Source organism: Pelodiscus sinensis, chromosome 8, assembly GCF_049634645.1.
Source record: "Pelodiscus sinensis isolate JC-2024 chromosome 8, ASM4963464v1, whole genome shotgun sequence".
Taxonomy (NCBI): Eukaryota; Metazoa; Chordata; order Testudines; family Trionychidae; genus Pelodiscus; species Pelodiscus sinensis.
In genome coordinates this window covers 2656822-2683346 of record NC_134718.1, presented here as the reverse complement: position 1 = coordinate 2683346, position 26525 = coordinate 2656822, and the positions used below count along the sequence as shown (strand labels likewise).

Here is a 26525-nt window from a genome sequence, read left to right as displayed (position 1 = left end):
GACAGAGACTGGGGGCAGGCAGGGTTGTGGGGTGCAGGCTCTGGGCTAGGACAGAGATTGGGGTGCAGGCGGGGTTGTGGGGTGCAGGCTCTGGGTTAGGACAGAGACTGGGGTGCAGGCAGGGCTGTGGGGTGCAGGCTCTGGGCTAGGACAGAGACTGGGGGGCAGGCAGGGTTGTGGGGTGCAGGCTCTGGGCTAGGACAGAGACTGGGGTGCAGGCAGGGCTGTGGGGTGCAGGCTCTGGGCTAGGACAGAGACTGGGGGGCAGGCAGGGCTGTGGGGTGCAGGCTCTGGGCTAGGACAGAGACTGGGGGGCAGGCAGGGCTGCGGGGTGCAGGCTCTGGGCTAGGACAGAGACTGGGGTGCAGGCAGGGCTGCGGGGTGCAGGCTCTGGGCTAGGACAGAGACTGGGGTGCAGGCAGGGCTGCGGGGTGCAGGCTCTGGGCTAGGACAGAGACTGGGGTGCAGGCAGGGCTGCGGGGTGCAGGCTCTGGGCTAGGACAGAGACTGGGGTGCAGGCAGGGTTGTGGGGTGCAGGCTCTGGGCTAGGACAGAGACTGGGGTGCAGGCAGGGTTGTGGGGTGCAGGCTCTGGGTTAGGACAGAGACTGGGGTGCAGGCAGGGCTGTGGGGTGCAGGCTCTGGGCTAGGACAGAGACTGGGGGCAGGCAGGGTTGTGGGGTGCAGGCTCTGGGCTAGGACAGAGATTGGGGTGCAGGCGGGGTTGTGGGGTGCAGGCTCTGGGTTAGGACAGAGACTGGGGTGCAGGCAGGGCTGTGGGGTGCAGGCTCTGGGCTAGGACAGAGACTGGGGTGCAGGCAGGGTTGTGGGGTGCAGGCTCTGGGTTAGGACAGAGACTGGGGTGCAGGCTGGGCTGTGGGGTGCAGGCTCTGGGCTAGGACAGAGACTGGGGGCAGGCAGGGTTGTGGGGTGCAGGCTCTGGGCTAGGACAGAGATTGGGGTGCAGGCAGGGTTGTGGGGTGCAGGCTCTGGGCTAGGACAGGGATTGGGGTGCAGGCAGGGTTGTGGGGTGCAGGCTCTGGGCTAGGACTGGGGTGCAGGCAGGGCTGTGGGGTGCAGGCTCTGGGCTAGGACAGATTGGGGTGCAGGCAGGGTTGTGGGGTGCAGGCTCTGGGCTAGGACAGGGATTGGGGTGCAGACTCTTGCCTAGGACAGAGATTGGGGTGCAGGCAGGGCTGTGGGGTGCAGACTGGGCTAGGACAGAGACTGGGGTGCAGGCAGGGTTGTGGGGTGCAGGCTCTGGGCTAGGACAGGGATTGGGGTGCAGACTCTGGGCTAGGACAGAGACTGGGGTGCAGGCAGGGTTGTGGGGTGCAGGCTCTGGGCTAGGACAGAGACTGGGGGGCAACGGGGTTGTGGGGTGCAGGCTCTGGGCTAGGACAGAGACTGGGGTGCAGGCAGGGCTGTGGGGTGCAGGCTCTGGGCTAGGACAGAGACTGGGGGGGCAGGCAGGGCTGTGGGGTGCAGGCTCTGGGCTAGGACAGAGACTGGGGGGCAGGCAGGGCTGTGGGGTGCAGGCTCTGGGCTAGGACAGAGACTGGGGGGCAGGCAGGGTTGTGGGGTGCAGGCTCTGGGCTAGGACAGAGACTGGGGGGCAGGCAGGGTTGTGGGGTGCAGGCTCTGGGCTAGGACAGAGATTGGGGTGCAGGCAGGGCTGTGGGGTGCAGGCTCTGGGCTGGGGCACCTGGTGGGAAGATCTGGCTGGAACACTGGTGGATCTGGGCCCCGGGCCCAGAATATTCTAGGAGCCCAGGCACCACAGGCCCATGCACCTCGCTGCCCCTGCTGGTACCCGCCCCGCTAAGGCCCCAGCGCCCTTCCCCCTGGGAAGCAAGTGAACTCTCCACACCTGGTGGATTTTCCATTTATTGCAAATTCCTTTCCCACCTGTATTGCGTGTAAAACGTCCCTCGCGCTCCGCTGGCCCCAGTCCCACTGGGAAGGGGGCCGAATCGGGAAGCGGAGTCCCATTCACACACACAGCAGCAGCAAACTCCCGTCAATGGGGAAAACACCCCCCTCCCCGCTAGGCACCCCCCCACCCCTCCTCCCCTGCCCAGGAGCCCAGCTGGCACCCAGGCGGTGGGACTGGCTGTCCTGAGAGCTCCTTGGGAAGAGCTGGCCTGGGTCTAGCGGTGACGAAGGCCAGAGGGCGCCTGCGGGGGGACAAGCAGTTTCCACTCACAACCCGTCTCCTAACCCTGGGACAGTGCGTCCCGGCCCAGGGCTGAGGGGCAGGTCGGTCCGAGGGGGGGGGGGGAGTGTTCCTGAGGGGAGTCCTTGGAAATGGGGACGCCAGAGCAGCTGGCACCTGGACAGGGCTCTCCACGGCCCTCCCGCGTAGCCATGCGGCCCACAGGACAGGGACCTGCCATCAAGACCCAGGCTGCTCTGGATTTCCCCTTTGCCACGGACCCGTGGACGCTGTTCACAGCCCGATGTGCCGGCACGTGGCTCCAGCGGCCACACCGACGAGCGCCCCGAGGCTCCTGAGCTGGCTGAGTGGGTGGGGGGGGGAGAGAGGAGGGTGACAGGCCTCGCTGCCCCAGACTCAGGCACCTCAGCAAAGAACTGGACTGCCACCTCGTGCCACCCGAGGGAGCCCCTCTGCCTTCGCCAGGCCCCTGCCCTGTTGCCACCTCTCCCACTTCCCTCCCTCTGGAACGAGTCCGGGTTGTCTCCACCCCAGCCGCTGGCAGATGCACCATTTTCTCCCCTGCCCCTCCCACACCCCAACGCCCTGCGAGCTCTTTGGCGGGCCCATCTCCTTCCCCGAGAAGGGCCATGCGATGCCGTGGCTGGGTGTTCTTAGTGCATTGTCTGCAGGAGTCAGAAGCAAGGTTCCCACTAATCTTTTCTCCATTCATATGTGGACTTTTTCCATCCATGTGCGGAATAATTTATATGCACCAATGCATGTCCATGTGCACCACCCGTAGAAACAAAACACCCAACCGTGGGCGCTCCACTCATCAGCTGGGCGGTGTTGGGTTCTCTCCTGAGCGGACGCCCAAGCGCTCAGCTTACAGGGAACGCTGGTCAGAAGTGGGGTGAAGGCTCAGCCCCCCACCCCCCAGATGAAGGCACCTTGGTTCCTGCACACGTTCAAGGCCAGAGCCTCTGGCAGCGTCTGGATTTCCGGTCCCTAGACCATGGGCAGGCTCTCGGCGTGGCTGTGGCCGGCGGGCACGCTGCTCTCCGCCGGGTGGCTCTTGGCGGCCCGGCTGGCTTTCAGGAGGGCCAGGAAGGTGCCCGTGGAGATGGCCCCGAACTCGAAGGCGAAGGTGCCGTAGAAGACGAGGACGCTGATGATGAAGATCCACTCGCACAGGGCCGCCAGGTGCTGCAGCACGAAGCTCTCCTGCACGAAGAACACGCCGCCGGGGGGCGCCCAAGTCAAGGAAACCAGCAAGGGGGCGGGCGCGGCCGCAGCTGCAAGGAGCAGCGGGGCGGGGGGGGGGGGGGCAGATGAACTGAAAGCCTCTGCAGGGAATGACCCGACCCCACAGGCGAGGCCTGCTTCTGGGGGGGCCAGCTCCAGGGCGGGGGGGTCTGCCCTTAACGCCCCCAGCGCCAGTCCCGCTGCCCCCCGGGGTCTGCCCTCAACCCCCCCAGCGCCAGTCCCACGGGGGGTGCCCTGAACCCCCCCCAGCGCCAGTCCCACTGCCCCACGGGGTCTCCCCTCAACCCCCCCCAGCACCAGTCCCGCTGCCCCATGGGGTCTTCCCTCAACCCCCCCCCCAGCGCCAGTCCTACTGCCCCACGGGGTCTCCCCTCAATCCCCCCCAGCGCCAGTCCTGCTGCCCCACGGGGTCTCCCCTCAACCCCCCCCAGCGCCAGTCCTGCTGCCCCACGGGGTCTCCCCTCAACCCCCCCGCTTCAGCGCCAGTCCTGCTGCCCCAGGGGGCTCTAGCAGGCCCATGACGGGGTCAGAGTCCCGACCCCCCAGGGCCAGCGACTGCTCTTGCCAACAAGAGGGCTGATGGTTAGCGCCCTGCGGATACCAAGTCTGGATCTGCCGCCATCGTTACAGACAGCGGCGCCGCGCTACCCACGGGCTGGGTGGAGCCTCCATTGCAGCTGGGTCCCAAGCGGCCTGCGCTGAAGCCACGAGCCCTCCCATTTCCTGGGGGGCAGATGCAGGCCCTAGACGGGGGCTGCTGCTAATGCGGCATGACGGGGTCCAAGCTTCTCTGGCGGGGGGGGGTTGGAGCGAGGGGCAGGGCGCCGGCTGGCCGGGTTGCACATGAGCCCACCAGTGGCGGGGCCGGGCCCCTGCACACAGCCCCTGGTGCAGCGACTCCTGGGCGCCGGGTTAATGATCCCCCAGCGCCAGCCTCCCGCCCAAAGTGCAAAGGCCAGGAGTCCGGAATCCCCCAGCGCCCCCGCCAGGCCCCGCGGGGGCCGACTGCCCTTGGGACTCACGGAAAGCTCCCGCCCGCACCTGCCGGAGCGTCCCACAGCCTCCCCCCCCCGGGACCCTCCCAGCGCCCCCGCCCTGGGCACGGCTCTCCAGCCCGCTGGGCTCCGGACCGGCTCTGCTTCAGCCATTCGCCCGCCCGTCGGGACCCTGCTCCCCTCCCCCCGTTCTCCATTCCCTGGGGACCCCCCCCCACTCATCACCTCCTCTGCCTTCCTTCCAGCCCCAACACACCGCCTCGGGGTGTCCCCAGCTCCCGCCACGTGGCTCTCAGGGGGCCAACCTCTAGGGCGGGGGGCCTGCCCCATCCGCAGGCTGCCGGCCTCAGCCCCCTCAGTCCTCGCTCTCTGGGGCACCGAGGTCCCTCGCCCCAGGGCCCTCGGGAGCCCTCGGCGGCTGCGTTTCCGTTCCCTGCACCCCCTGCCAGAGCGTCTGCGGCCTCGTAGCCTGCAGCGGGCCGGGCCAGGCAGCGCATTACGCCCACGGCCGCCATGCACCCGGCCCGCCCCTCCGCCTGACCCTCCTAGGCAGCGCAGCCGCCTCGCCAGAGCCCACTGCCCTCGTCTGCCTGCCCGGCGTCTCCTGGGCTCTGAGAGCCGCACGGAGCCCTCCCCGCGGCTCCTGGTCTGTCCGTGACCTCAGTGCAAATAACCCCGAGCAGCCTCAGCCCAGACACTGGCGGCCTTTCTCCCGGCTCACACGCCCGCCCGTCTCCCCCCGCAAGCCCCAGCCCTGCTGGTTTAGCTGCCTTGGGTTAGGCGGCCCCACCTCGCCCGTCTGGGACCAGCGCCCGTGTTTGCACAGGACACACACAGCTCTGCCCGGCTCCCTCTCCAGCCCGGCTGCGCTGAAAATAACCCGGAGCCAGCTGGCCAGGCCGGGCGGCCGGTCCGTGTGTCAGCGCCGGCCTGGGGCCGGGTTTCCCGGAGCAAGGCGCCGGCCAACGCGGACACGGCGGGGACTTGGCAGGAGCCGGATTAGACCCTTCTCCTTCCAGGGCCCGGGCCTCAATCCAGCCCCGCAGGCGCTTGCCTGCTCCCTGCTCGCCCGGGGCCCAGCGGCTACGTGGCCCCAAACAGCCAGCGGCAGGGCCAGGGCAGCACCACAGAAACGGCAGCAACACAAGCCAGCCAGGCCTGCTGCCCGCCGGCCATGCCCCCCAGGCTGCCGCCTGCCCCGTCCGTAAGCCCCCGCGGGTGGGCCACCCCCCACCTCTCCTGCCTCCCCCCACGTCCCTCCTGGCAGCCCCTGGGGCCCCTCCCCGGATCGCTCCATCCCTTTCCAATCTCGGCTCCCCGCGGTCTCTCCCGGGGCCCCGCCCCCCACGGTCTCTCCCGGGGTCCCGCCCCCCACGGTCTCTCCCGGGGCCCCGCCCCCCGCGGTCTCTCCCGGGGCAAGGATACTGAAGACCAGGGTGAGGAAGGCCAGGGCGGTGAGGAGGCTGCGCACGTGGCCGGTCCAGTAGTGGCCCCTGGTCCGTGCCATGCGGTACGTCAGGACCGACTGCAGGAACACGAAGAGCGTGCTGGTGGGAAACGCCACCCCCGCGCCGATGTAGTGCAGCACCTTGGCGTGGTCCACCTGGGGGCAGACACCGGGTCAGGGCCAGCCCCACCTCGCCCGACGGCGCCGGGCCTTGCTCCCCGCGGGAGCCTGGGTTCTTAGGTCCCTGCTCGGATCCCTCCCCCCCGCGTGCCCGGCATCGGGACGTGCGCTCCCGTCTCGGGATCCCAGGGCAGCGACGCGACCCGCTGCCTATTAGAACCGGAGGGGGCCCAGCACCAGGCCTCAAGACATTCCCCCCCCCCAACATGCGGCTGGAATTCTAACCCACCGCGGGGGGGGGGGCTCTACCCGGGGGTCCCCGCTGGGGATTCAGCAGGGCCGGGCTCCGTGCTGCTCTGTGGGTGGGCCGGGAGCCCACCTTGCCCTGGGCTAGTCTTTGGGCAGGGGCCTAGGTCTCTGCACGTTCCCGGCGGGCTGCACACGCGGTGCCTTTGGCAGGCTGCAAGGAACAAGTCAGGGCCCGGCTGGGGCGGGTGCCTGCTGCCAGCTGAGCCGGGCCCTGGGGATACGCCCCCAGAGCAGCAAACCTACGAGCCGGGGGAGCGGAGAAGCCAGGTGCTCTGGGCAGGAGGTGCCGGGGCCTAGTGCCAGCCCAGCAGCCCTGAGAGGTCTGGGGTGGCCCAGGGGAGCCTGGCCTGGCCGGCCGGGGACATTCCCTCCCCCAGGCTGGCCCATGGCGGGCGGGGGAATGCACAGGGAAGAGGCGTCTGCCCGGACACGTTTCCTGGCACCGCCTGGGGAGCAGCAAACACCCAGCCCTGGCCGCCTCCGGCCGGTGCAAGAGCCTCCCGCTCTGCAGCCCTTGGTGCCTGGCGAGCCATCCTGCGCCTCTCCCCTCTGAACTCCCGCACGCGCAACGGGGAAGCAGCCTGTGTGCGCCCGCACTGCCACGCCCCTCCGGCGGGGAGACGCCGATGGGCACCGAGGGGCGCTCCCTGCCGAGCCGACGGCATCCGCTCAGCCCGTCTGCCCGTGTCGGATGGAAAAGCCCCAGAGCCCAGGGGCCCCAATTGAGTGACGCAGCCCAACGGGAGGGAACCCTGGACCGTGGCTGCAACCGGGGCCGGCAGGGCCCAGCTGGAAGGAGGTGACAGGGGTCAGTGGGGCTCAGGCCCCACCACTGGCCAACGAGGATTTTGCTAAGGCTGCCCCAGATCTGAGTGGCGTTACCGCCTCGTGCACGGGATCCTCGTGCCCCTCAAATCTGGCCCAGCCGCCTCTGCCGGGTGGGATCCAGCCCCGGATCCTTCCCCCTTTAAGGGCTCTTCGCCCCACAGCCCTGCTGGGGCCCTGCCCCAAGGCCCTGGGGCCCCCAAACTCTCCAGGCCCCCACCCGCGGGCACCCCCACGGTGGTTCTCGCAGGAGGGCAGCAGCTTTGCTCCCTCCCCGGATTCCTCCTGAGGCCGGGGGGCCGACACGGGTCTGGGCGTCGGAGTCCCAGGTGGCACCGCCAGCTCCGGCAGCGAGAGGGGGTCTCGGCCCCTGCCCACCTCATCCCGCTCCAGGCGGATGCCCCGTCCACTCCCCTGCTGAGCCGGCGCGTCCCTGCGACTGCGCCCGAGCCGGCTCCCGGGCTGGGTGACAAGATCAGGGCCGGCCGGGCAGCTGCTCCACAAATATTGACTCCCAGATAAGAGTTAGTCTGAGACCAGCTTCGTCTGGGCCCCGTGGGGTGGGGAGACAAAGGCGAACTGCAGGGTGGAGGAGGCCAGGAGACGAGACACTGAAAAGCAGCGAAATGGGGCTGGCTGCTACCTGCTCCCCGAGCCGCGGGGGAGCGAAACTGACCGGGCGCGGGGGTGGGGAGGGGCCCGGCCTGTCTGGCCCCATGGCGGTTCGCAGCAGGGAGGGGACGCTGGGGACTCAGCTGGAGGGGCCGGACACACCCGCCCGGAGCGGGTCGAAATGCCTCCGGAGCATCAGGAAGTTCTGGGCCCCGGGATCCCCCTGCTTGGCCCCTCCCCCGGCCGGTCCCCGCGGAGGGGGCTTACCTGGAAGTTGCCAACCATGGTGAGGCCGGCGGCACAGAGCCAGCCCGCCGCCAGCCCCAGGGTGTTGAGGAGGGAGGGCCCGCAGCGCTCGATGACGTGGGCGTATCTCAGCAGGCCGACCAGCATCACTGGCAGAGGGGACAAGGCACCCGTCAGCCCCTGCCCACCAGCAGAGCCCCCCGGCCCCGTCGGTCACAGCCAGGTCGTTTCAGCCCCGCACCCACCAGCAGAGCCCCCCGGCCCCGTCGGTCACAGCCAGGTCGTTTCAGCCCCGCACCCACCAGCAGAGCCCCCCGGCCCCGTCGGTCACAGCCAGGTCGTTTCAGCCCCGCACCCGGCCTGGGGAGGTGCCGGGGGCCGCCAGCCCCCCAGCGGGTGCTCCAGGGCCGCCTGCTCCGACTCCGAGGGCCAGGGGCGCCAGGCTGCGGGCAGGGCGAGCGGAGCAGGAGCCGAGGCCCCGTCTCAACGTGCAGCGTTTCCAGATGCATTGCTCCCAGGAGCGCGCCCGCGTGCCAGCCAGGGGCATGGCCGGGGGCTAGGCACCCCCAGCCTCTCCTGCGTGTCTGCCCCACGCTCCGAGGGTGCAGGGGGCACCGGGGCCAGGTCTCTGGGAGTCAGCACAGAAACCACCCCCTGCCAATGGAACCGGCCCCGCAGGCTCCCTGCTCAGCCCCCCGCGACTCCCGCCTGCAGGGCCGGCCTTGGGCACCCCCAAGCAAGCCACTGGGGGGGCAGGTCTGGGGGCACCCATGGCTCAGCCCCCCCCCGGCCGGGCAGCTCTGCTCGGCCCCAGCGGGCTGAGCCTCCCCCCCCCGCGCGGCAGAGACTCACCCAGGAAGGAGCCCAGGCTGCAGATGAGGCTGAAGAAGCAGCTCTCCGGCGGGAAGGTGCCGCACTTGCTGGCGAGAGAAGGGCCCGTGAGAGCCCTGGCCTGGCTGCCCTCCCTGGGCCGGGTCCAGGCTCCCGCCCTCCAGCCCTGGCCAGGCCGCGGCGCCTGCCGACCCTGCCCGCTGCCCGGCAGGGCCTCACCAGGCGGCGCGGGGCTGGGCTGGGCTCGCAGTGGCAGGGGGCTCGTCCTTCCTTGCGCCCCGCTGTGTCCGGGGGAGGCTCCCACGCCCAGGCCAGGGCCCCCCCCCGCCCGGTGAGGGGGCCACAGAGGGGGCCTGCCCCCCATTAGCTGGGCTCCTGCCCCGGAAAACTAGAGACCCCAGGGGCTGCTGCCTGGCCAGCGCCCCTCCCTCTAGCCAAGCAGGGGCGGGGTGCTATGGCCCAGCGTCATGGTTGTGGGCACACTGCCCGCTCCAGCCAGCCCTCAGAGCGCCCCCTGCCCCCCAAGCGCTCCCCTCCCCTCCCCTCCCCGTCCCCCAGAGCGCCCCCTTCCCCCCAAGCGCTCCCCTCCCCTCCCCCTCCTCCAGAGCGCCCCCTGCCCCCCAAGCACTCCCCTCCCCTCCCCCTCCCCCAGAGCGCCCCCTGCCCCCCAAGCACTCCCCTCCCCTCCTCCTCCTCCAGAGCGCCCCCTGCCCCCCAAGCGCTCCCCTCCCCTACTCCTCCCCCAGAGCGCCCCCTGCCCCCCAAGCGCTCCCCTCCCCTCCCCCTCCCCAGAGCGCCCCCTGCCCCCCAAGCGCTCCCCTCCCCTCCCCCTCCCCCAGAGCGCCCCCTGCCCCCCAAGCACTCCCCTCCCCTCCCCTCCCCCAGAGTGCCCCTGCCCCCCAAGCGCTCCCCTGCCCCCCCCAGAGTGGCTCCATGCCCCCCCTCGCTGCCCTCCATGCTGCTCTGGAGCCTGCAGGTTTCCCTTGCTGGGGTGCTCCAGCTCGGGGGGAAGTGCCCTCCCACCATCACAGCTCTTCCTCCTCCAGCCCCTGCCAGGAGCCAGCAGTCGGCAGCTGGGCTGGGGCCGGAGAGCCTGCTGCCCTACGCCCGCCCTCCCCCGCCCGGCTGCCCTGCGCCCGCCCTCCCCTGCCCAGCACGGGTGGAGGGAGGGCCCCTTCCTGGGGATACAAGGGCTCCCTGGGCCATGGTGGCGGACAGCAGAGCCCCAGGTCACTGGGGCAGGGGATGGAGCCCCAGGGTTCCCTCCACCCCCCGCCCGGGGCCGGACCCTGACCCGACGGGCAGGAGTCTCGCCCGGCCCCTGCCCTGACCCGAGGCTGCACCCTGGGGCGCCCGCTCGAGCCTGCGCTCCAAGCCCCACCGCCACCCAGTTCAGCCCGGCCCCTTCCCCCCAGCAGCAGCGCCCAGGCCAGCCTGCCCCCCGGGACCCTCGGCGCTCACCTGACGAGAGGAATGTGGTCCAGCGTGCAGCAGGCGGCGGGGCCGTCCAGCCCGCAGGACTGGTTATAGCTCCTGGGAGGGGACAAGGCCGGTGAGATCAGGGTGGGTCTGGGGAGGGCTCAGACCCCACGGGGCCCCAGAGCCTGCAAGGGAAGTCTCGGGCCCCGCTGGCGGCGGAGGAAAGCCGCCCGGCCGGACCCTGCTCCGCTCGCCCGCGTCGGCCGCCAGGGGCCTGCCCTCGGCTGGCTCCCCGGGGCCGTCAGGGCTGCTAACCAACCCCCTGCAAAACTCCTCCAGCTGCTCTGGGGCTGGGTGAGGACTCCCCCTGCCCCTCCCCCGCGGCCTCTCCCCAGGACTGCCAGGCTCAAGGGAGCAGAGGGGCGGCTCCCCTGGGGGCAGGGGGCTGCTCTGAGCTGGGCCCTGGACGCTTAGAAGCCCCGAGAGCGAGAGCTGACCCCCCCTCTTGCAACAGGCTCCCTCTGTGTCCTGGGGGCAGCTGCAGGGCAGAGGGGGGCCGGGGAGTGTTTGGTGGGCAGGGGGGCACTTTGGGGGAGGGGGCAGGGAAGGGCTTGCGGGGGCAGGGGGTGCTGTGGGGGAGGGGAGCACTTGGGGGGCAGGGGGTGCTCTGAGGGCATGGCAGCTGCAGGGCAGGTCGGATCCCGTCCGAAGAGCCCAGCTGGCCCCACGGTCCCGTGGCACGAAGCGGGCCGTGGGGCAGTGGCCACGTGGGGGGCTCCAGCCACACAAGCCCGGGGTCCGGAGCCGGGGGGCAGGGCGGGTTTCCTTCAGCCACAGAAGCCAAGACCCCAGTTGCTCCCGGAATGGGCGGAGGGGGGCGGGGCGGTGGCAGGGGGGGTTCATGTCCACAAGGGACCCGAGTTTAGGGCCTAGCTGAAAGACGGGAGCAGCACAGCCCCACAGCCCCCCCGGTTATGTCCTGACAGCCAACAGCAGCCATCCCCCCCCCCCCCCGCGCCAGGTACCACCAGGCCGCCCCCAGCCCGGGCTGAGCGACCCGGCAGGATCCAGGCCCGGCGGGATGTAGCTCTGCTTGGAGCTCCCTGTCCCTCCCAGGCCGCCCCCAGCCCGGGCTGAGCGACCCGGCAGGATCCAGGCCCGGCGGGACGTAGCTCTGCTTGGTGCTCCCTGTCCCTCCCAGGCCGCCCCCAGCCCGGGCTGAGCGACCCGGCAGGATCCAGGCCCGGCGGGACGTAGCTCTGCTTGGTGCTCCCTGTCCCTCCCAGGCCGCCCCCAGCCCGGGCTGAGCGACCCGGCAGGATCCAGGCCCGGCGGGACGTAGCTCTGCTTGGAGCTCCCTGTCCCTCCCAGGCCGCCCCCAGCCCGGGCTGAGCGACCCGGCAGGATCCAGGCCCGGCGGGACGTAGCTCTGCTTGGTGCTCCCTGTCCCTCCCAGGGCGCCCGAGGCACAGGCCGGGCAGAGCTCTGCAGCGGAGGGCCCGAAACACGGCCCAGCTGTGCGGAGGCCCCGGCTCTCCAGCGGCTGCCGGGGGCGGGGGGGCTCCGGCTTCCCGTCACACGCGAGGGACGGGAGCTGCTCCCAGTGCGGAGGCGGGAACGCCGCCGCAGCAGCCGCCCGGGAGATGGGCCAGGAATGCAGGAGCAGGCGAGGTGGCAGAGGCCCCGGGCCAACGGCTTACTCAGCTCACAGTCCTCTGCCTGCCAGCCAGCCCCGGGCGGCGCCACTCGGCCCAGCGGGGGCGGAGGGGGTATCTACCCCACCTGCACAGTCCCGGGGATCCCCGCCGCCCCCGGCTCCCCTGCCAGCCTGGGGTTCCTGGCCTGGAAAGAGCCGGGGGGCCCAGGGCGCATGATGGGCCCCAGTGGGAGGCAGGGGGCTCTCCCAGACCTGGGGGGGCAAGGAAGGGGGAAGCTGGCACAGGGCCAGACCCCACACGAAGAGCTAAACTCACATCACTTCCTGCTTCGATCGACTCCCGTTTTAACCCTTTCGAGCGCTGCCCCGTGCGTGGCTCAACCCGCTCGCGGGCTCCTACCCCGGCCGGCGGGCGAGTCCCTCCCGTGGGGCGCACACCCGCCATTCCCCATGCCGCTCTAGGGGCAGCGGGGCTCAAACCCAGCTCCTCCTGGCCCCTGGCACGTGAGTATGCCCCACAGCGAAGCAGTTCCCATGCGCCCCAGTAGGGGGCACTAGACCGTTATGGCAGGGATGCGGATAGAGTCCAGCCGTGCTCACGGAGGGAGGCGTCCTCAGCTCCGCCCGGAAGGCCGGTTTGCAGCGGCATGAATGAAACCGAGGGCGGACGGGTCTCAAGACTGCCCCGCGCCCTAGAGCCCCAGCTCCGCCGGCCTGCAGAGTCCCCCGGAGCGGACAGAGTTAAGGGCTTCCTTTGGGAAGTGGCAAAGGGGCGTTTTCCCATTGCCAAGGGGCTCCGCTTTCCAGGCGGGGTAGGGAGCGACGTGGACTCTCCCGCCCAGCCTCCTCTCGGTTCCGGGGGGGTCTCTCTCGACCGGGAGCACAGCCCCTCGGCGTTCCTCAGCACTCGGGTCTGCTGGGGCGCCGGAGCCGGCGCAGGAGAACGCGCCCGTCTGAGGCCGGACTCCAGTATTCGGCAGGAAATGGCAATGTGTGGTTTTTTCCTGCACCAGCCAGAATGAGACTAGCGCATGGCTGCTGTGCCTGACTCTCCGGGGAAGCCAAGAACGTCCAGAAGGAGCCTGTTCTAATCCCCTCCCCCCGCCCGGCCCAAGCTGCGCAGATCAGTCGCCCTCTGCTACGATCCGCCAGGAAAAGCCACGTGAAGATGCATTTGGTCCGGGCAGTGTTGGGGGAGGGGGACGTTCGGCCTCACCAGAGGAAACTAGCTAGTTCCAGCCTTTTCCCTGGAGACTCACACCCCGTCCGATTCCCTTAACCGCTTCTTTGCTGCCTGCTCCCTGTGCTGGCGTGCGGTGTGGTAACCTCCTAACAAGGGACACATTCTTCCCTGGAGCCGCCGTCCGCGCACCGTGACCGGGGGGGCTCTGTATAGCACCAGTCATCCGGCTGGATCTAAAGGGCCCTGTGAGCGCCTGGCTCCGTCCCGCAGGCTGCCAGCACACGGGACTTGCTTTCCTCACCTCGGCCGCTCCCTGGCAGCCCGGCGGCCTGCTCATAGACCCAGAGGGCGGGCAGAGACCTCAGGAGCGGATCGAGTCCAGCCCCCTGCCCAAGGCAGGACCAATCCCAACGAATCCCCAAACTGACACCCGCAGGTTCCTCCAGGGCAGGAAGGCTTGCCGGACTGAGCCCTTAACGAGCGGATTAACGAGCTCTACGCCAGGCTTGCTTTGCCCTCCAACGAACCCCTAGCAGGGGCAGGTGGGGGAGGGGGAAGGGACGCGATGCCGAGGAAGATGGAGTGTAGTGGGCAAGACCCCCAAAGAACCCACTAGAGCGATGCTTCACAAGAACACGTGGGAATCGGGACAAAAGGGACAGAGCGTAAGACAGACTCTCTTATGGCCTCTGTAGAAGACCATGGGATGCCCACAGCTTGAACCCTGCCTACAGATGTGGTCGCCTCGTCTCCAAAAAGGTCTCCTGGCAAGGGAAAGGTTCAGAAAAGGGCAACCAAAATGACGAGGTTGTTTGGAACGGCTGCCAGATGAGGAGAGATGAAGAGACGGGGACTTTTCAGCTTGGAAAAGAGGAGACTAAGGGGGGATGGGATAGAGATCTATAAAACCATGAGTGGTGCGGAGAAAGTGAATAAGGAAAAGTGATTTACTTGCTCCCATAGCATAAGAACTAGGGGCCACCAAATGAAATTAATAGGTAGCAGGATTAAAGCATCTCACACTGTGCACGGTCAACCTGTGGAACTCCTCGCCAGAGGATGTTGTGAAGACCAAGACTTTAACAGGGTTCAAGAAAGAACTAGATAAATCCATGGAGGTTAGGTCCATCAATTAGCCAGGCTAGGCAGGGGGGTGTCCCCAGCCTCTGTCTGTCAGAACTGGGAACGGGCGACAGGGAAGGGATCACTGGATGATTACGGTTCACTCCCTCTGGGGCACCTGACATCGGCCGCTGTTGTAAGACAGGACACTGGGCTGGAAGGACCTTTGGTCTGACCCTGTCTGGCCGGTCTTATCTTTATGATACTCCTCCTCCATGCCAAGTGGCGGACAAGAGCATTGAAACCATCCCTACAAACATCTGACCATTCACATCTGTCCCTGTGTGATGGGTTCCTTGTACATTTCACCCCTCCCCAATCAAAGGGGGGCGTGTAGCCGATCGGGCTAACCGGCTTGCTTGCCTCTAGCTATAGATTTAGTATTTCCTAATGGTTTTGATGAAGTGTTTATGATAAAAAGCGACAGTGGGTTTAGATGAGCAGTTTGGCTGTAGCGAGGGACATACACATGCCTGGGGCCTTTCACCCAGATCGCAAGGTCAATGCGCATGATATTCAGGATCTTTCACCTAGATACAGCCGCCTCCCTCGGCATAGGGGCTTCCAAGAATGCCCTCCAACCTAGCCGGTCCGTCAGTACTTGGTAAAACCCGAACTAAGCGGTTAAGAGCAGACTGACTAACCAGGGAGGACAGAAATAACAAATGTGACAGACAACCCCCAAGGGCCCGTGGTAACCAGCTGACGTGTATGATAAGAAGTTGAGCTCAATGATACGACTGAGCTATTGGAAAAGACACTTCAGCATTAGCAGGGGAGGGAATACAGAGGAGGAGGAAAGGAAAGACCCCGACTGCACGTGCATCAAACACCGTGTCCGCGTAACACGGTGTAAATTTGGCACCGCAGCCGAGGGCCGGTAGGAGAAGGTATTGAGGCCCCTGGGGAGGGCAGGGAGATGCGGGTGGCGAGGAAGACGATGGCTAACACCGCGGTTGTTGGAGAAGGAATGGGGGATGGAAAAGTGACGCACCTCCCCCGGCTGTCTTCCGCAGCTGGGGTGTTTGCGACTGTGCGAAATGCATTCACACACGCTATTTGCAACTGTACAAGCGTTCCCATCGTGTGAGTGTGGCTCCCAGGTTCCCCACCGCAGAGTAACTGAGCGCTGGACCTGATCCTGGGACAAAGGGCCGGTCCACCCTAAAGGTGGGGACTGGAAATTCATACGTAACAGACCAGGAGAGCACAGGGACAACCTCCCTGGTGCGGACAGGAAACACCACGTAACAATCAAAGCTGAAATTCAGCTGATCTCAGGCAGAAACACTGTAGATCTGACAGGGACTTCCTCTTTCCCCTCAGCTGGCTGCTTTCTGGTTCTTTGCCTGCAGCGCGTTACTTTTACTTTCTGTACTGATTAATTCTGCAGCCAAGGGCGAGTGCGTCCTCCGGGGGGGTCCAGGTCTCACCCATCAGACTAGTTTCCTGCCCTTGTATCCCCCCAATCCCGTCTTGGGGGGTCCCGTCACTGTGCAAGGACCCTCGCTGCACTCCGAGGGCATCCTCCTCGGGTACCACAGCCAGGTGCTCAAATCTCGCAAGGAGATTCCTCTGTGCATGTGCGAAGGGGGCTTGGGAAGTGGAACGCTTACGGGAGCAGAGGGAGATAAACGAGCAGCCACCTCCGGATCCGAGGAGGCGGGGAACTTGGTCCATTTGTGTGTTACTTGCCACCAAGAGGCTGCAGAGCTTGTATGGGTCAAGCTGCCTTATTTCAGTCTCCTCAACTCCCCGGGGGCTGCGGCCAGCCCAGTCTCCTTGCAGCTTGGTAGGTCTCCTCCGGCTCCAAAAGCACATCGACAGCGGAGGGGAGAGAGGGAGCTTCCCCGCCCCCGCGGTTCTTGGGGACTTTTAAGTGGCTGTTGAAACCAGGTGAGGGGCTCTGTCAATAAGGAGAGACGCCTCTATGAATGGGGGGGTGTGTCACTAATTGGACTAGCTAGGCACCTATTCATTGAACTCATTTGTAACAGGAGCTGGAGGTGAACGGAGTTCAGGAGGGTTAGTGGAGTAAGGTGACCAAAGCCCAGCCAGGCCATCGGCTGCGAAAGTGATTCCCAAACTTTTCGGCATCACGCTCCCTTCTTGATTTTTGAGAAACTCTCACGCCTCCCCCATTCCCAGCAACACTTATTGAGCAAAAAAAAAAAAGGAACTGACTGGGGCCCAAAACCAAAACTAGCAGCAAAACTTGGGGGAGGGGAGGGGCTGGGTTGCCTCACCCCCCCCCAATTTCTTCACCCCCCCCCAGTTTGGGAACCCACGGGCTAAGCGGTGGAGATCACAGGATCCTGTTTAATGCCACGTTGAAGATGTTTAATAATATAGCCGGGGGGGGGGGGGTATGGGGAGCGGGTTTCTGGACTTACAAGCAGCACAACGAGCCAAGGCTTATGAGGGTCAGGAAAAGAAACGGCAAAGGCCGCGTGCTGCTCTAGAAGCCGCTCTTCCCCCACAAGCTGGGTGCTAACAATCCAGGAAATTAAACGGCATGAAAATGGCAAAACAAACTGCTGGACGGAAGAAACTTTACTTACCAGAAGGAACCAAAGACTCAACCCTTCAGCAGAGAGGCTATAATCCGAGCCCCGTCCTGCCAGAGGGACAGATGCTGGGCTTTTAACCTATGAATTGCTAAGTCAACGGGAAGCCAACGGTCCCTGAATCTGTGCCTAGCAGGTAGCAGAGCGCGGTGCAATAAACAAACCCGCCCCCCACACGGGGCAACGCATCTGAGCCTGGCGAGGAAAGAGGAAGTGGGCACCGCGAATCGCTTTTGCCGGAACAATATTCAAGTTACTACGAGCCCTTTGCAAACGTGACAATCGAACGGGCTGCGTCGAGGGTGAGGGTAGAGGGCTCCGCAGACTCGCGCTACCACGGCCCCTGCTCCCGGCTCCTACGTGGGGGCAGGAACGCCCGTAAGTGAAATTCGAGTATTGCTACTGCCCAGTCATAGAATCCTAGAAGCAGAGAGCTGAAGAGACCTCAGGAGTCATCAAGTCCAGCCCCCTGCTCTAGGCAGGACCAATCCCAACTAAATCAACCCGGCCAGGGCTTTGTCAAGCCGAGACTTAAACACCTCTGGGGATGGAGATTCCACCACCTCCCTAGGGAACCCAGCCCAGCGCCTCCCCACCCGCCTAGGGAAAGAGTTTTTCCTAATATCCAGCCTGGACCTCTCCCACCACAACTTGAGCCCATTGCTCCTTGTTCTGCCACCTGTCACTACTGAGAACAGCCTCTCGCCAGCCTCTTTGGAACCTCCCTTCAGGAAGTTGAAGGCTGCTATCAAATCCCCCCTCACTCTTCGCTTCTGCAGACTAAACAGACCCAAGTCCCTCAGCCTCTCCTCATAGGTCATGTGCTCCAGCCCCCTAATCATTCTGGTCGCCCTCCGCTGGACCCTCTCCAATGCATCCACATCCTTCTGTAGTGGGGGGCCCAGAAATGCACACAATACTCCAGATGTGGCCTCACCAGAGCCAAATAAAGGGGAACAATCACTTCTCTGGATCTGCTGGCAATGCTCCGCCTAATGCACCCTAATATGCCATTAGCCTTCTTGGCTACAAGGGCCCCTGTTGACTCCTATCCAGCTTCTCATCCACTGTAACCCCCAGGTCCTTTCCTGGTCAACTGCTACTTAGCCAGTTGGTTCCCAGCCTGTCCCAATGCTTGGGATTCTTCCGTCCCCAGGGCAGGACTCCACACTTGTCCTGGTTGAACCTCATCAGATTTCTTGTGGCCCAATCCTCCAATTTGTCTAAGTCACTCTGGACCCTCTCTCTGCCCTCCAGCGTATCTACCTCTCCCCCAGCTTAGTGTCATCTGTGAACTTGCTGAGGGTGCAATCCATCCCCTCCTCCAGGTCATTCATAAAGATGTTGAACAAAACCGTTTCTAGAACCGACCCTCCGCTAGAAACCGACCGCCATCCTGACGAGCCGTTGATCACTGCCTGCTGGGCCCGGCCTTCCAGCCAGCTGTCTATCCACCTTACCGTCCATTTATCCAATCCACATTCCCTTAACAAAGCTGCAGTCACAACTTTGGGGTCTTGTTATGTATCATGGTTCCAAAACCAGCTGTCAAGTTAGCTGTGATTTCAAACATACCCAGTTTGGTCAAGAAATCCAGCCAGGTATTTTCTTTCTGCTCTACACAGGAAGTACCTTGGGGAAATGCAACTGTCTTTGCTAGCCACAATCTAGTTATTGTTACAAGTTTTAATTTCACAAAAGAAAACAGTCCACTTCCCTCTTGCACCCTCAGGGCTCCGGTCTGGCTTCCAATGAACGTCCAGCCACTGATGGCTGGTTTGTTGAAATGCTGAACTTGGACTGACTTGTCCGTGAGTTCTGTGTTTTGTGTCACGTGACTAAAGAACGTTTCGAGGCGCTTTCGTTGCAGCAACAATTGACGAGGGGCCCAGGTTTTGGGAAGTGGTCAAGGGCTGCACATTTCGATGGGGGGTGCGGGCTCCGAGAGGGAGGTCCACACGGCGCTCTGTGGGGGGGGGGGAGGGGTCTAGCGCTGCCCCTGCCCCAACAAAATCTCTCAGCTTCTTTTGGCCAGAAAGCGTCAATAGGAACCGAGAGAGTGTGCGGCCCAGCCCCCAGCCCTGCTTTCCAGCCAAGAGGAGCTGAGAGATTTTGCCGGGGGTGGGGGCAGTGCGAGAAGCCCCCCCCACACACACACACACCACAGGAAGCAGCGGCATGCTGCAGGGATGAGCGGCCACATGAACAGGCCTGGTGGGCCGGAGGCGGCCTGCGGGCCGGACCTTGCCTGCCCGTTATAAACCAGCGGGGACCGAGGGGGGTCTGTGCAGGAGTCTCTCCTCCGGGCCGAGGCGTCTGCCGACAGACAGAGTCGTGGCTCCGATCGTTTACGAGGTGCAACGTGGAACTGGCCGGCGGCTGGCGGGGAGACTGGCAGAACCCCAGGGGAGTGCCGGGCCTGGGGGGGAAGCGCCGTATTCACGCAGAGCTCTCCCTCTGCTGTCCCCCCCCCAGCGACGATGCTGCGCAGGGCCAGCCCGAGGCCGGGGGCAGGAAGCCGGAGTGAGCCCCCGGTCGCTGACCCTAGCCCAGCCCCACCCCCGCCGGGCTCCACCCTGGGGGTACATGCCCCCCCCCTCGGGGCAGGACCCACCCCCAGGCTCCTTACCAGTTGTGGACTGGGCAGATGTGGTTGTTGGCGAGCGCCATGGCGTACCTAGGGGAGAGGAGAGCGCCGGTTAACTCAGCCTGCCCCCCCCAGCTCAGAACCCCCCAGCACCACCTCCCCCAAGGGGGGGCGTAGGGCAGCCGCCACAGGCAGCCTCTGGGAGCATCCCCCACACGGCCCAGAAGCACTGCGGCTCGGACAGCGGCCTCACGCTCCCAGCGACTTCCACGGCCCGCGGGGCTCTGCTGAGTCCCCCGCCCCGGGTCTCCCTGCTGCTGGGGTGCATGGGAAGCCTGGGAGAGCAGAGTCTGGTCCCGCCACGGGGGTGCGGAGCAGCAGCGAGGAGACAGCCCCGTCTGCCGTACAGAGCCCCCTGCGCAGCCCGGGGGGCACCTTGCCTGCCAGAGGGATGGTAGCCCAAAGGGCTCAGGTCCCCTCCCTTGGCAGGCAGGGGTTGCAGCTGTGACCACTAGGCCATACGTTCCAAGCCGGGACCACGGCTTCTCTCCGGGGCTCTGTCCACACTGAGCTGAGCTGAGCTGGGACGGCACCTCCCAGACACACCCGAGCTGGCTTTGGAGCGGCCGGGCCGGAGCCGCCCACGCAGGAGGCTACGGAGCTGCGAGGGGCCGGCCCCCGGGGGGCTAACGCCCTGCCTACGCCGGCGGGGTGCAGACTCGCGCTGAGGCTCCACGCCGCAGGACCATGAGATCCCAGGGCTGACGGCTCCCCCAGGTTCTGTGCTCCCCGGGGCCCAGGACGAGGTTCTGCTCGAGGAACCAGCCGGGCGCGCTCTCCGCGGCGCTGCAGCAACCAGCGGGCCTGATGCCGGAGCCCCGGGAGGCTCGGGGCAGTGGAGCACCCAGGGGCTGTTTGCCCAGCACAGGGCAGCGACGGCCGAGGCTCACACTCAGTGCTGAGCGCTAGAGCCGCCCCGCCTGCCTCAGACCCCTCCGGCCACCCGCTGCTCTGCCTGTCCCCGGACTGGACGGGAGGCGGCAGGGGGAGGCCAACCAGACCCAACTAAACCCACTTCGGCTCTGACCCGCGTCCACACAGGGATTTCAGGAGGGCTCCCTGCTCCACCCCAGACACCCCCTTTCTCTGACACGGCCTGTCCGGCGTGGCCCTCGCACACAAGCCCTTTTCTGCCCAAGCGGGGAGGAGCTGAGGCCCTCGGATGCCTCTGGGCCGCAGAATGAACCCAAGACCCTGCCCTGGGCAGGTTTTTATAGCAGCCACGTAAGCGGGGCGACGGAGCCGTGGGTGTGGCTACCGAGCAAGCCAGGCCGTGTTACGGCACCGGGAAGCCGGCAGGACAAGCCCCGAGGCGAGGCCGTGGGCAGAGGCGCGCCGAGGTCGTGGGGACACGTGCCAGTCCGGGGGAGGATGGGCAAGGGACGGAGAACGCTGCAGGTCGCTCTCCTGGCTGCCCGCCACAGGCGACGTCTCCACCTGTGGCAGCCACGCAGGCAGCCTGGCCAGAGACGCTCCAGAGGGTCCAGGTTTGGGTCTTGTGCTCCTGGATTGGACTTGGGGTATTAACACAATTCTAGCGCAGACGCTGCACGTTGGGCCTCTGAGCCAGCCAAGGTCTGGACCAAGTAACGCGTCCTACAGGAAGCAGGGCCAGCAAGCCCCTTAAGCACAAAAACGGGACCTGGTACTGCCAGACCCGGTCCGACCAATTGTCCCCATAATCCTGCCTCCTGCCCAGCGGCAGCAAAGGAAGGCCAAGACACCACCTGAGACCTCACTTCCGATTCGACTGGGGGGTTGTTAGCTACACCTCTGGGCTGCGTCTAGACTGGAAAGTTTTTCTGCTTTGCGGAAAAACTTGCCAGCTGTCTACACTGGCCGCTTGAATTTCTGCAAGAACACGGACGATCTCATGTAAGATTGTCAGTGTTCCTGCAGAAATACTATGCTGCTCCTGTTCGGGTAAAAGCCCTCTTGCGCGAATGCTTTTGCACAAGAGGGCCAGTGTAGACAACGCGGTATTGTTTCGCGCAAAAAAGCCCTGATGGCGAAAATGGCGACTGGGCCTTTCTTGCGCAAAACCGCGTTTAGATTGGCACGGACGCTTTTCCGCAGAAAGTGCTTTTGCAGAAAAGCGTCCGTGCCAATCTAGATGCTCTTTTCCGCAAATGCTTTTAACAGAAAAACTTTTCCGTTAAAAGCACTTGCGGAAAATCCTGCCAGTCTAGACGCAGCCACGGTGTTTGCTGCAATTCTTTGTACTTTGCAAGGATTCACAGAGCTGCCAGGTCTCCCGGAGCCCAGAGCGCTGGAGAGAGTGAACTCAACGCAGCTTCAGTACCAGCAGGGTCTCACTGGTTCCAATATACAAAAAGCAGGGAAGTGATTCCACAACTTCGGCACAAGGCAGTTCCTAATGGATAGGGCTCCCTGGATAGCAGGAGCCCAGCCGAAGAGCTGACACTGGGACAGGGAGATTAGACACAAGGCAAACAAAGTGTGATTCAGCTTTGCTGGAGGGAGGGCGGGTGGGGAAGAAACTGAGTGACACAGGACAGCAGATTAGAGGAGCTGGGCAGCCATAGAGATCAAAGCACCCTGGATTGGGAAGCCAGGGTCTGGCTTGGGGATGGCCACAGCAGGCCTGCAGCTGGTGGCTGTGGGCCCAGGACAGACACTGACCCATTGCGGGAGTTCAGAGAGGAGCCGTGAGACGGAGTGGGAGCAGTGGGCGCCGGGAAGGCCTTGGTGGGTGCCGGCTGCCGGGCAGGGCAAGCGGGAAGGGGCCGGTGCGGTGCAGCATCCGCGGCATGGAGGGAAGCGAGGGACGGGACAGGACGGGACGGGGGAGGCCTGCCTTCCCGCAGACAGCTCCCGGCGCTGAGACGCGTTATCGCCCGCTGGGAATCCGCCCCCGGACAAGCCCCGGAACTTTCCAATTAGTCTGGACAGGAACCCAGGGAAGTTCAGGCAGGGCCCAGGCCTGCCTGGGGGAGGGGCCGATTTACAGGGATTCTCCCTCGTCATTCCTCCCAGCACAACCCGCAGCAGGCACCGGCGCGGGCACGCCTGGCCTGGGGTTGCCCGATGGTTTAAACAAATACACGGGGCGCACCTGGCGCCATCCCAGTCGACATCACGTCGCCGGGCGGGTCTATTGTCCCAGCGTGTTTCCCCGACGGACAGCTCCGATGCTGGACTGTCCCAGTCAAAGCAGACACCTGGCCACCCTCTGCCCAGCACCTGCTGCTGCCCAGACACCCCTGCCCCTCCAGTGGCCCCGGCCGGGCGCTGAGCTGTCTGGCTAAGACACCACAAGGGCCCCCTCCATCAGCCCTTCGCACCCCTCTTCCCCGGCCCAGCTCCACGCGCAGAGGTCCCATGGATGCTCTCCCTGGGACCCGGGGGCACTGAGTGCCTGTGGGGGGGGTCGCTGCCCAGGGCCCCCGGGGGGGGGGAATCGCTGCCCAGGGCCCCCGGGGGGGGGGGGGAAATCGCTGCCCAGGGCCCCCCGGGGGGGAAAATCGCTGCCCAGGCCCCCCGGGGCAGTGTCTGAGGAGCCCCCAGGGGCAGCAGAGGGGGGGAGGGCTGCCAGGCGGTGACGGGGGGTCGCTGCCCGCAGCCCCGGGCCCCCCAGAGGCGGTGACGGGGGGTCGCTGCCCGCAGCCCCGGGCCCCCCAGAGGCGGTGACGGGGGGGTCGCTGCCCGCAGCCCCGGGCCCCCCAGAGGCGGTGACGGGGGGGTCGCTGCCCGGAGCCCCGGGCCCCCCAGAGGCGGTGACGGGGGGGTCGCTGCCCGGAGCCCCGGGCCCCCCGGAGGCGGTGACGGGGGGGTCGCTGCCCGCAGCCCCGGGTCCCCCAGAGGCGGTGACGGGGGGTCGCTGCCCGGAGCCCCGGGCCCCCCAGAGGCGGTGACGGGGGGGTCGCTGCCCGGAGCCCCGGGCCCCCCGGAGGCGGTGACGGGGGGGTCGCTGCCCGGAGCCCCGGGCCCCCCGGAGGCGGTGACGGGGGGGTCGCTGCCCGCAGCCCCGGGCCCCCCAGAGGCGGTGACGGGGGGGTCGCTGCCCGCAGCCCCGGGCCCCCCAGAGGCGGTGACGGGGGGGTCGCTGCCCGCAGCCCCGGGCCCCCCAGAGGCGGTGACGGGGGGTCGCTGCCCGCAGCCCCGGGCCCCCCAGAGGCGGTGACGGGGGGTCGCTGCCCGCAGCCCCGGGTCCCCCAGAGGCGGTGACGGGGGGTCGCTGCCCGCAGCCCCGGGTCCCCCAGAGGCGGTGACGGGGGGGTCGCTGCCCGGAGCCCCGGGTCCCCCAGAGGCGGTGACGGGGGGTCGCTGCCCGCAGCCCCGGGTCCCCCAGAGGCGGTGACGGGGGGGTCGCTGCCCGGAGCCCCGGGCCCCCCAGAGGCGGTGACGGGGGGTCGCTGCCCGGAGCCCCGGGCCCCCCAGAGGCGGTGACGGGGGGGTCGCTGCCCGCAGCCCCGGGTCCCCCAGAGGCGGTGACGGGGGGTCGCTGCCCGCAGCCCCGGGCCCCCCAGAGGCGGTGACGGGGGGTCGCTGCCCAGAGCCCCGGGTCCCCCAGAGGCGGTGACGGGGGGTCGCTGCCCGCAGCCCCGGGCCCCCCAGAGGCGGTGACGGGGGCCGCTGCCCGGAGCCCCGGGCCCCCCAGAGGCGGTGACGGGGGGTCGCTGCCCGCAGCCCCGGGTCCCCCAGAGGCGGTGACGGGGGGTCGCTGCCCAGAGCCCCGGGTCCCCCAGAGGCGGTGACGGGGGGTCGCTGCCCAGAGCCCCGGGTCCCCCAGAGGCGGTGACGGGGGGTCGCTGCCCAGAGCCCCGGGTCCCCCGGAGGCGGTGACGGGGGGTCGCTGCCCAGAGCCCCGGGTCCCCCAGAGGCGGTGACGGGGGGTCGCTGCCCGGAGCCCCGGGTCCCCCAGAGGCGGTGACGGGGGGGTCGCTGCCCGGAGCCCCCGGCCCCCCAGAGGCGGTGACGGGGGGGTCGCTGCCCGGAGCCCCGGGCCCCCCAGAGGCGGTGACGGGGGGTCGCTGCCCGCAGCCCCGGGTCCCCCAGAGGCGGTGACGGGGGGTCGCTGCCCGCAGCCCCGGGCCCCCCAGAGGCGGTGACGGGGGGTCGCTGCCCGCAGCCCCGGGTCCCCCAGAGGCGGTGACGGGGGGTCGCTGCCCGCAGCCCCGGGCCCCCCAGAGGCGGTGACGGGGGGTCGCTGCCCGGAGCCCCGGGCCCCCCAGAGGCGGTGACGGGGGGTCGCTGCCCGGAGCCCCGGGCCCCCCAGAGGCGGTGACGGGGGGTCGCTGCCCGGAGCCCCGGGCCCCCCAGAGGCGGTGACGGGGGGTCGCTGCCCGGAGCCCCGGGTCCCCCAGAGGCGGTGACAGGGGGTCGCTGCCCGCAGCCCCGGGTCCCCCAGAGGCGGTGACGGGGGGTCGCTGCCCGCAGCCCCGGGTCCCCCAGAGGCGGTGACAGGGGGTCGCTGCCCGGAGCCCCGGGTCCCCCAGAGGCGGTGACAGGGGGTCGCTGCCCGCAGCCCCGGGTCCCCCAGAGGCGGTGACGGGGGGTCGCTGCCCGCAGCCCCGGGCCCCCCAGAGGCGGTGACGGGGGGGTCGCTGCCCAGAGCCCCGGGCCCCCCAGAGGCGGTGACGGGGGGTCGCTGCCCACAGCCCCGGGCCCCCCAGAGGCGGTGACGGGGGGGTCGCTGCCCGGAGCCCCGGGCCCCCCAGAGGCGGTGACGGGGGGTCGCTGCCCGCAGCCCCGGGTCCCCCAGAGGCGGTGACGGGGGGTCGCTGCCCGGAGCCCCGGGCCCCCCAGAGGCGGTGACGGGGGGTCGCTGCCCGGAGCCCCGGGTCCCCCAGAGGCGGTGACGGGGGGTCGCTGCCCGCAGCCCCGGGCCCCCCAGAGGCGGTGACGGGGGGTCGCTGCCCGGAGCCCCGGGCCCCCCAGAGGCGGTGACGGGGGGTCGCTGCCCGGAGCCCCGGGCCCCCCAGAGGCGGTGACGGGGGCCGCTGCCCGCAGCCCCGGGCCCCCCAGAGGCGGTGACGGGGGGGTCGCTGCCCGGAGCCCCGGGTCCCCCAGAGGCGGTGACGGGGGGTCGCTGCCCGGAGCCCCGGGCCCCCCAGAGGCGGTGACGGGGGGTCGCTGCCCGGAGCCCCGGGTCCCCCAGAGGCGGTGACGGGGGGTCGCTGCCCGGAGCCCCGGGCCCCCCAGAGGCGGTGACGGGGGGGTCGCTGCCCGGAGCCCCGGGTCCCCCAGAGGCGGTGACGGGGGGGTCGCTGCCCGCAGCCCCGGGCCCCCCAGAGGCGGTGACGGGGGGTCGCTGCCCGCAGCCCCGGGCCCCCCAGAGGCGGTGACGGGGGGTCGCTGCCCGGAGCCCCGGGCCCCCCAGAGGCGGTGACGGGGGGTCGCTGCCCGCAGCCCCGGGCCCCCCAGAGGCGGTGACGGGGGGTCGCTGCCCGGAGCCCCGGGCCCCCCAGAGGCGGTGACGGGGGGGTCGCTGCCCGGAGCCCCGGGCCCCCCAGAGGCGGTGACGGGGGGTCGCTGCCCGCAGCCCCGGGTCCCCCAGAGGCGGTGACGGGGGGTCGCTGCCCGCAGCCCCGGGCCCCCCAGAGGCGGTGACGGGGGGTCGCTGCCCGGAGCCCCGGGCCCCCCAGAGGCGGTGACGGGGGGGTCGCTGCCCGCAGCCCCGGGCCCCCCAGAGGCGGTGACGGGGGGTCGCTGCCCGGAGCCCCGGGCCCCCCAGAGGCGGTGACGGGGGCCGCTGCCCGGGCCGGGCTGGCTCCGCGCCCCCTGGCGCCCCCGGGCGGTACTCACACGATCCACATGCCGGCGATGGTGACGGCGGGCAGGGTGGCGGGCAGGAGCCCCCAGGCGGGCATCGTGGCCCCGGGCGGCCGGGCTCCAGGCGCGGCTCGTCCCAGGCTGGCCCGGGACCGGGCTCCCCATGGGCGGGACGGGACCGGGCGCAGCGAGCTCCGGCCGGGCGGCGGGAGGGGCGAGCCCCGGCCCGGCCCCGCCCCTGGCCCCGGCCCCGCCCCTGGCCCCGGCCCAGCCCGGCAGCACGTGGGACAGGCCGGGGGGGAGCCCGGGGCGCCCCGAGCCCCGCAGCGCCCGCCCGGGACCCGCGGCCGCGCCGGCTTCTCCCCGCTCCCGGCGCCCGCAGCCCCC

The 26525-nt window shown here is 68.1% G+C and overlaps 1 protein-coding gene across 2 annotated transcripts; it reads right to left on the bottom strand.

Moving 5' to 3' along the window:
- Window positions 1–1868: 1868 nt before the first annotated feature.
- LOC142830349 (transmembrane protein 150A-like) lies at window positions 1869–26525 on the bottom strand. Of its 2 annotated transcripts, none has more exons than XM_075934546.1 (7): window positions 26172–26525; window positions 19386–19433; window positions 10270–10341; window positions 8830–8897; window positions 7999–8126; window positions 5844–6021; window positions 1869–3381 (listed from the first exon to the last, which is right to left on the bottom strand). In XM_075934546.1, exons 1-7 carry the CDS (start codon window positions 26234–26236, stop codon window positions 3044–3046), a joined length of 897 nt encoding a protein of 298 aa, XP_075790661.1. In that variant the 5' UTR covers window positions 26237–26525; the 3' UTR covers window positions 1869–3043. The 2 variants fall into 2 exon arrangements, with proteins under 2 accessions (XP_075790661.1, XP_075790662.1); XM_075934547.1 differs by having other exon boundaries at window positions 1869–3401; window positions 26172–26524.